The sequence below is a fragment of the Sphaerodactylus townsendi genome, unplaced genomic scaffold (assembly GCF_021028975.2).
Source record: "Sphaerodactylus townsendi isolate TG3544 unplaced genomic scaffold, MPM_Stown_v2.3 scaffold_669, whole genome shotgun sequence".
Taxonomy (NCBI): domain Eukaryota; kingdom Metazoa; phylum Chordata; class Lepidosauria; order Squamata; family Sphaerodactylidae; genus Sphaerodactylus; species Sphaerodactylus townsendi.
This window is the reverse complement of record NW_025950879.1, coordinates 676-12,622: the sequence shown is the minus strand read 5'-3', so window position 1 is coordinate 12,622 and position 11,947 is coordinate 676. Positions and strand designations below refer to the sequence as shown.

The window sequence follows — 11,947 nt, the reverse complement described above, 5'->3', positions numbered from 1 at the left end:
GAACAATCCCCATTATAAATTGTGCCCTCCAGATGTTTTTCTTTACCACATTTGGTGGCACTGATTGCTTCATGTTGGCTGTCATGGCATATGATCGTTATGTGGCTATCTGTCATCCGCTCCATTACACTCTGATAATGACTTGGAAGACGTGTGCAAGATTGGTTGCTGGCTGTCTAGTGCTGTCCCTTGTACTATGCCTGGAGCTTACTCTTATGGTTTTTACCTTGCCATTTTGTGGTTACCAGCCTCAAATCAACCATTTCCTCTGTGATGTGCCTCCTGTGTTGCGACTGGCATGTGCTGACACTCATCTCCACCAGACTGTGCTATACACTGTTGGAATTATGGTTCTGGCTATTCCGTTCCTTCTGATATGCATATCCTACATTTATATTGTTGCTGCCATCTTGAAGATCCGTACTACATCTGGTCGGTATCAGGCCTTCTCCACCTGTTCCTCCCACTTGACGGTAGTTCTCCTGCAGTATGGCTGCTGTAGTCTTGTCTACTTACGTCCCAGGTCCAGTTCTTCAGAGGATGATGACCGAAAACATGCTCTTATATACACTTTTGTTACTCCACTACTAAACCCCCTCATCTATAGCCTGAGGAACAAGGATATCAAACAGGCTTTGAAGAATGTTGTGAAGAAGACAATGAGGAAGTCGCGTGAATCTTAGGCACGTGAACATCTGATTATCATAATCATTTGCGGTATGGTAAAATCCTCCTAAGACAGTTGAATATTCTAATTTTTGTTAAGAGTATCTATATGTACAAAAACTAGTTCCCAGCATTCTGTAATATCATAAAATGGCATTGCTCAATCTTAAGAGTCAAGCTGGAGATGATGTGGGAAACACAGAATATCTACAGGATATATTATCCCAGTACCCTCAGGCATCCTTAATATTAGCAGGAGATTCCAGACTCGGGGATAATGAACTTTAAGACGTCTTAAATGTCAGTTTAGGTAGACCTAAATTTAAGTTGACCTAAACTGACATTTAAGACGTCTTAAATTTAGGTCAACCTAAAATGGCATTTAAGACATGTTAAATTAGGTGGACCTGAAATGTCTTAAATTTAATACGTTTTAAGATGTCTTAAGATTATATATATATATATATCCCCCATGTAGATGGGTTTCAGCTCTTTATAAGAATGAACTCTGGATGATCAACGCTAATGGAACAATATTAACAACCACCATTGTGCTGTTATAATATTGAACAACTGACTGGGCTCTGAGACATGCTTTTATAGGGCAAACCATATCCTGGGTCAAGGAAATCCTTTTCAGAAAGGATTTTTCCTGCTGTTCCAAGATGAGGTAATGGTCTTGAGTGTCAGACCATTTGACATGATGGCTGACCCATTATCTTAATGGGTTTTGCCTGCTGTTGGACAAAACAGGTAACGACCCTTAATAGGTTTTACAACATAGATGGTCACAAGGAGGATGAGTCACAGGAAGACTTTTGAGTAGATTAAGAGACAGAGTACAAAAGAACTGGTTTTGCCCAAGTCGTGCTGTTGTTCATATTCAAATGTTATTTCCTGAGTATGTGCCAGGCATAAAGTTGTGTGTGTGTGTGTGTGTGTAGTGGTGGTGGGGAGTCCTTAAGGCATTCTTGCCAAACACCGTCCCGATATGGAGTTTCTGAAAAAGACTCCTTTCAGGGCACTTTTTTGCCAGGTCTGCCAAGGCAGCATTCCGGGAGAAAGACCACTCTCTCACCCTCCGCACTACTATAGGTCTTAGGTTGACTACAAAAGATACAAAAGAGGGGACTTGCAGTACTCACTGGGGATTCATTCCCCCCTTGATTTAAATGATGTCTTGGAAAAAGACTCCACAGGCAATGATGCTGAAAAGCAAGTCTTTCTTAAACATGATAAACAAGTGTTATTCATGCTCCTAAGGGCATTAAGCAGGGAGGAATTTTCCCTAATAAATGAATGTGAAACCACAAAAGTGTGGAATTAGAAGTCAGATATTATATATAGACCGATCTCTCTACTCAATATTGACCATGAAATATTTGCTAACATTCTAGCAGAAAGAATTAAGACATACTTGACAACATGTATAATTAAAGATCAAGCCAGTTTCCTTCTGAGCAGACACATTAAGGATAATATGAGAACAGTAATAAAGGCCTTAGAATGGTTAGAGAGAAGAACAGAAAAAAATGGCTATGATTTTTTTGGACGCCAAGGAGGTGTTTGACAACGTCAGTTGGGAATTCATTACACTAACAATCGAATCAATTGGGATAAAGGGCAATGCCATCAAAGCAATATATTCAAAACAAAAACAATAATTAACAACTCACAAACTGAATCATTCAAAATTGAGAAAGGTACAAGGCAAGGATGCTCCCTTTCCTCATTATTATTTATACTACAGCTAGAAGTTTTATGAAAGAGTCTAAGGAAAGATAATAATTGGAAAGGAATTAAAATAAAGGACCAACAAGTCAAATATAAGGCCTACGCTGATGATTTGATATTATTCGTTGATAACCCTATAGAGAACTTTGAACCCATAAATGAGATAATTTAGTGAAGTATCGGGATTCAAAATAAATGATAGGAAAACTAAAATGTTAACTAAAAATTTAGAAAAGAAATAAATAAATGAACTGGATATGAAATGATGAAGAGGATCTACTATCTAGGAATAATTTTGGAAAAGAATAACAACAATCTGTTCAAAAATAACTACACCAAAACATGGAAGGAAATAAAGAAAGACCTGGAAAATTGGAGATCCTTACAACTTTCATTTACAGTCAGTATAAATGTAATTAAAATTTATGTTCTACCAAAAATGATATTCCTATTCCAAAATCTTCCCATTATGATATCCGCAAGTCCCTTTACCATCTGGAAAAAAGATATACAACAATTTATATGGCTAGGAAAAAGGCCTAGAATTAAGTATATTAACATGATAGACGAAAAGGAAAGAGGTGGGCTGGGGGTTCCAGACTTGCAACTATACTATGAGGCCAATGCTTTAGTTTGGCTCAAAGAATGGATCAAGTTAAGAGATTTTTTAAAACTCTATACTTAGAAGGTCATTAATTGACTAATGAATTGACTAATGGATAACATGACTATCTATGGCCGACAGACCCCTCCCCAAAAAGCTATAAAACATTCCAAAACCATGTGATAAGAAGATATTATTGAAGGTTTGGAACAAATACAAAAACTTGTTTTATCAAAAAAAACTAATGTGGATATCGAGGGCTGAGGCATTACAAATCAGAGAATTCAACAATACATGGAATTGGCCCAGCTACAAAGATATACTACAAAAAATGGTAAACTAGGCATTAAAGATAGGGATGAGATTAGAAACAGAGACAAAGCATATTAATGGTTCAGCTACCTCCAACTAAAAAATGCCTTCAAAAAGGATTTTAAAAACTGGAACTTTCAACAACATCCCCCCCCCCCCATTTTGAGGAAAAAGTTATGTACAAACGGTCAAAAATTAGTAGGAAAAATGTATAAGATACTTCTGATTGATAAAACAGAACATGAAGTTGTGAAAAAAGTAATGATAAAATGGACACAAGATATTTATTTATTTATTTATTTTATTTCTGAGGCTTTTATACCGCCCCAACCCCGAAGGGCTCTGGGCGGTGCACAGCAAACAAAAGCAACAGTACAAAATAGTTAAAACATTAAAAGCAGCAATAATTAATAATTATCAGGAAAATGAAAATAAGAGTGGGTCCAACATCCTAATTTCAAAATTCCCTCCCCACCCAGAGGGAGGCATGGGGGCCTCGGTAGATGACCAGTGACCCAGATTTCAGGGTCAAACGAGGACCAAACAAGGAGCCAAACAGGGGGGGCACCACATCAGCAGGAAATGATGATATTGGGCAGGAAACATGTCTAGACAAATGGGAAAAAACATGGAAAATTTGCCTTAGCATCAAACCTGAAGGAAAATTTCTGGAAAATGTTTTATAGGTGGCATTATATCCTGAAGAAAATCGTTAAGATGAGCCAAAAGTGTGAAATAAAATGTTGGAAATGTAAAAGGAATGCAGGTTCATACATCCACATGTGGTGGGACTGCAAAAAAATTAGGAATTTTTGGAGAAGGTTGGTAAAATACTCCAAATTAAAACTGAAATGAGACCAGGACTTTTCCTTCTGGGAATAATCAATAATGATGTTATTTCTAAAAATGACAATCTCTTCCTTCCAACGGCCCAGATAGAAATTGCAAAAGTATAGAAGACCAACTCCATTCCAAGGGTCAAAGATTGGGAGGTAAGGATGCTACAAATAATGGAAATGGACAGATTAACTTGGTCGCTGAGAAACAACATAGAAAAATTTGATAAGACTTGGAAGATTTATACAGATTATAAGAAAAAGATGTAATAACCTTTCTTTGTGAAGTACTCATAATTGATTGAACTTTCTATTTAGTTTTTTGTATTTATACCTATAGACATAGTAAAGTTATCAAAATTCTGTAATACATAATTCCCACGGTCTTAATTATCTAATTATTTATTGGTTTAGAAGTTAATGTAGATTCTATCATTCTATTTTTTGAAGATGTTAGACTCCTCTTCATCTCTTATGAAGAATAGAAACAAATTATGTTCTTAACCTTTCTACTCTTAAAACTGCTTTCACTCTCTTCTATTTTCTCTATCATGTTTTCTTTCTTTTTTAACAGTTATTAGTTTTTTCACACCCTTGCAGCTCTCCTTTTTCTTTTCTCTCTTTTCTCTCTCTCCTTTCTTTCTTCTTTTCTCTATCCTCCTTTCTCTTTTTAATACATTTTCCCTTTTTCTTCTTTACCATCGTCTTGTGCTATGATTGACAAATTATCCTATTAGGAACTCTGTTTCTTCATGACAATTATGAATAACTTTAATATCCTGGTTTAAACCTATGTAATCAATGTATTACAATATCCAGATATATATAATATGATTTTTGAGAAATGTTCAACTTTCTTTCTTGTATGTCTTCCCAGTTCCTTTTTCTTGCTTTTGTTGACCAATTGTATAATTATGTTGCATATTTTAAACTCAATAAAAATGATTTAACTGAAAAAAACAAAATCCTTGCGTGTGCGAGAGAATCACTGCCCTCCCGTTCATGGCACCTGCACACACCGCTTTTCTGTCTAAAAACCAAGGTTTCTCCTCCTTTCCACTGCAAGGGGGGAGGGCATCAATACTCAGTGCCTGTTGATTGGTGGGGCGGGTGAGAGCACTGAGGTTTTTGAAAGTCGCAAAGCAAAGCCAATGCTTCAGGGCAGAGCCAGGGCAACAACGTGGCAGACGTGCTGCAGCTCAGGAAGCTGTGAAGAACTCCCGGCTGCACCAGAATATTCTCCGTGCTAACAACGGGGCATTTTGACTGTGAAAAATTAGCCAAGGACAATACCAACCTTTTGCCAGAAGGTAATTTATATCGAAAGGCTTTGGGAAAGGTACTGTATATTTCCACTATTACTAGGCCTGATATAAGTGCAGCTGTAAGTGTATTATGTAAAAAACAGACTGTCCTACAGAAAGGGATTGGGGAGCATTTAAAAGGCTTGTCGGGTATTTATAAGGCACCAAAGACTTTACGCTGAGGTTGCCTTCAGATGGGAATATGCAATTAGAGGCCTATGTAGATGCTAACTTTGCAGAAGATCTAGATGGTAGAAAATCTACATCTGGTTATATTATGGTCTTTGGAGGGGGGACAAAGAGTTGGCAGAGTCAGAAACAGAGCATAGTTACAGTGTCTCCTACTCAGGCAGAGTATATTTCTGTAGCACAGGGGTATCAGGAAATACAATGGATTTGTAAAATCTTGGTTGATCTTGGGGTCATTGTTGTTGTTTTTGCAAATTAATTGTTTATTTCAACCAATGTGATACAATACAGTAAAATTCCATTTCATTTGTATATCAACAATTATTACAGTACATATATATAAACTTCAGAGAAGGTTGATATTGATAATAAAACAGTATACAGTGTGACAGATAGGTAAGGAAATAGACAGTTAGAGATAGGCAAAGAACAAATTATTGTCCGGCAGAGTAAAAAAAAAACATAAAAGGAGAGAAAGAGAAGGAAAGAAAAAGAAGAAAAAGAAAGAAGAAAAAGAAAAGAGAGAAAAAGAAAAGAGAAGAAAAAAGGAGAGAGAGAAAGAAAAACCCCAGGGAAGGGGAGGACTTCTAATTTAAGGGAATCCCCTATAAGGGATTACATTGTTATCTTAATAAATATAGCACTTGCTGTGATCCAACCATGAGGGTATATATATTTCCCATATATTCATAAATTAGTCATTATTTAACATTGAAGGTACAATAATAATTTGTTTGTTCCATCTCTTGCTTGAATAAAGTCATTTAAAGCTCGCCAAGTTTCTGAAATCTTTTCTATATTTTTTTTTTAGTAAACCAGAAAGTTTGTCCATAGACCCGTATTCAATTAACAGTGAGATCCAGTCTTGCATCTGGGGAGGAAAAGTCTTCTTCCAATTTCGTGCAATCAAAATTCTAGCTGCAGTTACCATATACAAAAGTAAAGTTTATAAATCTTGGGGTCATTGTTAATTCTCCTGTGACTGTATATAAAGATAACCAATCTATGATTTGTCTTGCTAAGAAAAAAGGTATTAATGTAGGTATCAAGCATGTGGATAATAAATACCATCTTGTCAGAGATCTACAGAAGAATGGTATCATTGAACTGAAATATCGGCCTACTGAAAGAATGGTTGCTATCATCCTGACCAAACTTCACTTCTTTCCCCCTCGCCTCTGTATTTTTGTCATTTCTGTGTCGTTTTTTGTTGCTGTTGTTTGGTAGAATCCACATAGTATTGGATAAATGGAGCTTCAGAGAACTGAAACCAAGAATAAATGAAGCATTATTTCTATGGCTACCCACCGCCCTTGGCAATTTTTTTAAAACCCCAGGACAATTGTGAAACGTTTGGAGGAGGTGAGTGAGGACAAACATCATGCTAGTGTGGTGTAGTGGTTAAGAGCAGGTGGATTCTAATCTGGAGAACTGGGTTTGATTCCCCCCTCCTTCACCTGAGTGACAGCGGCTTATCTGGTGAACCAGATGTGTTTCCTCACTCCTACATTCCTGCTGGGTGACCTTGGGCTAGTTACAGTTCTTCGGAACTCTCTCAGCCCCACCTACCTCACAAGCAGTGGTGGGATTCAGCAGGTTCGCACCACTTCTGCAGAACTGGTTGTTAAAATGGTGCCTGTAAACAACCAGTTGTTAAATTATTTGAATCCCACCACTGCTCACAAGGTGTCTGTTGTGGGGAGAGGAACAGAAACGAGCTTCAGTCTCCTTACAGGAGAGAAAGGTGGGATATTAATCCAGACTCCTCCTTCTCTTCCTCTTCCTCCTCTTCTTCAGGGGTGGATTGAAAACATTCCAGAAACATTGTAGGTGACTTGTGGGGAAAGGGCCATGAAACTACATCCCATCAACAAAAACAAAAACCAGTGAAGGGATTGGGTTTGGGGGGGGGGGGGAGGCCTTAGTAGAAAACTGTAGCTGCCTCAACCATATGGCTGGTGGAATAGCTTTCTCTTACAGGCCCTGCATAATTGCATCAAATCCCTCAGGGCCCTGGTCTCTTTAGACAGAGCGTTCCAACTTCCACCACTACTGGCTGGCAAAAGAGATGGTAGAAATAAATGATCAGTTGATCTTTTATTCCATAGAATTTTCACAGAGGAAGAGGAGCAAGAGAAAGAGCCAGAGGACATCATATTTCCAGTTTTCAGCAAGTAACACAGACCCACCTAAGGATCCACCGCTACTCTTGATGGAAAGTTCAGATGGGGATGACGAGGGAAGCCAGCTTTTCCTTGAATGGCGCCATTTGTCCAATTCACTGATAAGAAATCTGATGAGATTTTGCTCTCAATTTTGCCTCTTTAGGGTCAAAATCCCAGCCAGAGGACATCAGAGGCAGGAGAAGTAGCCACACTATTTGATGAATAAGAAAAATCCCCGAAAAGGTAAGAGCCCCTTGCTAAAGTTTACAGCTGTGGCTGACTATAGATTGTGTTTACCATGTTTTAGAATCTTTCAGAATTAGAATTTTTCAGGCAAACATGAAACATTCCATGCAGCAGGATTTGTATCCATAACCACTTCTTCTCTGTATTTTCCTCACTGACTTGTATAATATGTATGAGATGAGCTGCTGCACTGCTCCTCCTTTCTTCCTACACATCTTCAGAGCAGGATACCTGCCCCTGAATCAGGCAATGGTAGAAGATCTCAGGCTGGAGACACTACTTTCTTCATCCTTAGTGACCGAAGGGAAAGAGTGTCTCTATACTATTTCTGTTAAGCTCTGATTATTATTATGTATACAGATGAACACGGGACAGGAAATTGGAAATGCAAATAAACATTAATCTGATTAATACAAGTCCATTCCTCACAGCCTAAATGAGGACTAATAAAAGGAAACATTCCTTCACGCAACGCGTGATTCGTGTTTGGAATATACTGCCACAGGAGGTGGTGATGGCCACTAACCTGGATAGCTTTAAAAGGGGCTTAGACAGACTTATGGAAGAGAAGTTGATCCATGGCTACCAATCTTGATCCTCCTTGATCTCAGATTGCAAATGTCTTAGCAGACCAGGTGCTCAGGAGCAGCAGCAGCAGCAGGCCATTGCTTTCACATCCTGCATATGAGCTCCCAAAGGCACCTGGTGGGCCACTGCGAGTAGCAGAGTGCTAGACTAGATGGACTCTGGTCTGATCTAACAGGCTCGTTCTTATGTTCTTATGTTCTTAGGACACTAAAAAGCTTTCTTCCCAAGATGTCCTCCGGATGCCTTATTTCAGCTCAAGGCATCTTCTTTTGAAGACCATTCAAAGTGCACCTTTTTTTCTTAAGGTGCATGCAAGACATCCCCTGCCTGACTGTGCAGAATACAGAGCTCAGGGGGCATATTATGTTTCCTGCCTGACCATTAAGTTCTCTGGTCAATTTCCTACTCAGCTTGCGCCCAAGATTTTGTGTGCTGCTGAAGGTTGCCCCAGGATGTTTGCTCTGCAGGCTTCGATCCTGGGCACCTTTTCAGCCTGAAAAGTACATAGTTGTACTCAGCTGATCCTGCCAATGCTAACAGTATATATTTTATTTTTGAGGTGCTATCTTTGCAGATACACTGACATGCATAAGAGAAACAGCCACTTGTAGGACTCGCATTGAAAAACATTGGAACGGCAGAGGACAGGTCTACCACCCATTGAGAAGCATGCAGTAGACCTGTCCTCCACATTGGAAGGGAGAATCCTTTCACCAACACACAAAATGTTGGGAACAAGTGGAGGGTGAAACTGACCAGAGAATAAAATGGCTGGGCAGGAAACAGACGCTTTCCCCCTTTGATGCCTTTGCTATCTGGAAAGCATATCAGAAGCTGCCTCTTTTTAAGATGTCTTCTGGCCGGTTAAGTCTCAGAACTTACTGTTCCCAAGAATGAAATAGACTTGTTTTCAGTGGGGAATGCTGAGTGATTGTGTATGTTATGGGCAACAGTTTCTCATACCAAAAGACTATACTCTCCAGCCTGAGTGACTGAGAGCAGGGAAGGATATTTTCAGACCCAGCAGTCATAGCAACTTCCCTTGCCGTGCTACTAGTCAGTTCACCCTGATGCTGCAACATCAGTGTAATGTCTGTATAAATAAACAAATATTTTGGATTTTTGGGGGAGTGGGGGATGGGGGCCTACATGTGCAAGAATTTGTGTTAGCCTTTTTTTAAAAATCTGGAGAAGTAGAACAAACATGCCTGAAAGAATAAGAAAGCAGTTGGTTCTGAAATTAAGAGAGGGAGTTGAAGTGGGGAAGGGAAGCAGCCACAGTGCTTGGGTATTTGCATATCAGCAAGCTGCTTGAGTCCTCCTCACTCAACCACAAGTGCTCACTTTTGCACCAGTTACTCTCTCTCACCCTAGGGTTGGTGTGAGAAAAGCTACCTTCTGCTCTTTGGGGGATGGGTGGAACAAAAACTTGATAGAGGTTTACATGAGAAGCACTCACCATTTAAAAAAACAATGCTTTCTAAAAAGCTTTACTGCGAGTGAAACATTGACATGGCCTGGCAGTGAGGAACTTGTTCTTTTGTTCTAAGTGATTCACCAGGTGTTAATGAAAGTCATACAGGCGCCTTCCTTGGAGCAGCAACACTGGAGCTGGTAGTCCTACCATGTGGGGAAATATGGCTGTGTCAACAATGGCAATTTGCACTTTGATGTCATTTTCAGTTACTGTTCAAAACAATAGTGGCATTCGTACCACGAGTGAATTTGCAGGTGTGGGATAGAATCTGGTAGCAGGGGCATATCTACAGAAAAAAAGAGCCCAGGGAAAACACTGAAATTGTGCCCCTGTTCAACCATCTGGCTTCCTAAGTTAGGCTTCCCTAACTTTGCAAATGGGGTCTCCTTCCTTAGACTTCCCCCTCTCATGGACAGACAGGCTTCCCTAACTTCACAAACGTGCTCTCTTTTCTCAAACTCCTCCCCCACACATACATACACACAAACACACAGACAAGTGAGCTCTCCTTTTTCAGACTCCCCCACCTTTACAAATGGGCTCTCTTTTCTCTAACTCCCCCACCCCACCCCATGTTTCCCTAACTTTGTGACTGACTCATGTTACCTGAGAGCCGGACCTCTCTGGCCAGCTTGCAGAGCTCATCAGAGTTTGCAAAGGCTGGATGGGTGAGCCCAGAGCTGCTGGCAGGTGGCATCCAGGGAGTCCATGACCCCACCCAGGCCAGCAGCAAGGTCCGGTCGCTTGCGGTCCTTCCCGGGTAAGGGTAGGAGGACATACCCCAGCCCTGCATGTGGAGCACCCAGAAGTCATGAAAGGAGGCCTTGTGGCAGGGTGCACCTTGGGACTTTTCCTCCCGCAGGAAGGAACACTGACCAGGCTGAAGCCACTGTGCCCTGCAGTTGCTACTGCAGCTGCCTGGGATGGGCGGCCCACATCTGCTTGTGGCTCTTCACTCTCCGTCCCCTCCCTCTACCAGTGGATTTTGGAAGTGCACAGTTCTCCCAGGCAGGGTGCCTCCAAACCACAGACAGGTGAGTGGTGGCAGCAGCAATGTAGATTTTATAAGGAAACATGTTTGGTTTTCCTCTCAATCTTGAGGACTAACATATTAAAATTTGAATTCTGGGGCTTTCATGGTTTCCAGACTACTAGATTTCCCAAACCTCTTCAAACTGAAGGTCTGGTAAGCAAATCTCAAAAACTGGCAAATCTATCTCAATTCCACAGGGCCTGTGAGAGAGAATTGTTCTATCAGGCCAAAGGTTGAGGGCAACCATGGTCTTTATCCATCTTAGTTGGCCTCCCTTCCCCTTCCCTTTTTCAGAGAAAGTTGAGAAATATGGGGTGGTATCAGATGGCTTTGCCAGCTTTTGGGATGTGATCATTACCTTTTTTGATATCAGAAAAGGATGATTTATTCTACCTGCTTTTTTCAACTCCAGCTTTTGTAAATTGAAAAGCAATGATTAGCAATTCCAGATGAATGAAGTTCATATGTTGCGGAACTTTGTGGAGATTAATAACAGGGCAATGAGGGAAAACATTTATTTATTTATTTATTTATTTACTGCCCCTCCCTGAAGGGCTCTGGGCAGTGCACAACACAATACAACAAGAAAACAAGCGGAGCACAAAAACAAAATACAGATTATAAACAATATAGGCTCCGTTAAACATAAATTAAAACCCCATTAAAATACAGCATGCAGCACAAAATTGGCGGCGTCCAACATTAAAACCCTCATAAAACCCTCCCAAGAGGAGGAAACAATGGGGCCCCTAAGTGTTAAACGGACCCAAGATGTAAAAGGAGAATATTAGAA

General features: G+C 40.1%; 1 protein-coding gene across 1 annotated transcript; it reads left to right on the top strand.

Moving 5' to 3' along the window:
• Positions 1-32: 32 nt before the first annotated feature.
• LOC125425516 (olfactory receptor 10Q1-like) lies at positions 33-683 on the top strand. Its single transcript, XM_048483111.1, has one exon. It carries the CDS (start codon positions 33-35, stop codon positions 681-683), a length of 651 nt encoding a protein of 216 aa, XP_048339068.1.
• Positions 684-11,947: the final 11,264 nt, after the last annotated feature.

Bases quoted from the DNA above. Each gene is read 5' to 3' on its own strand.
- LOC125425516 (XM_048483111.1), top strand. From the start codon at position 33: ATGTTTTTCTTTACCACATTTGGTGGCACTGATTGCTTCATGTTGGCT.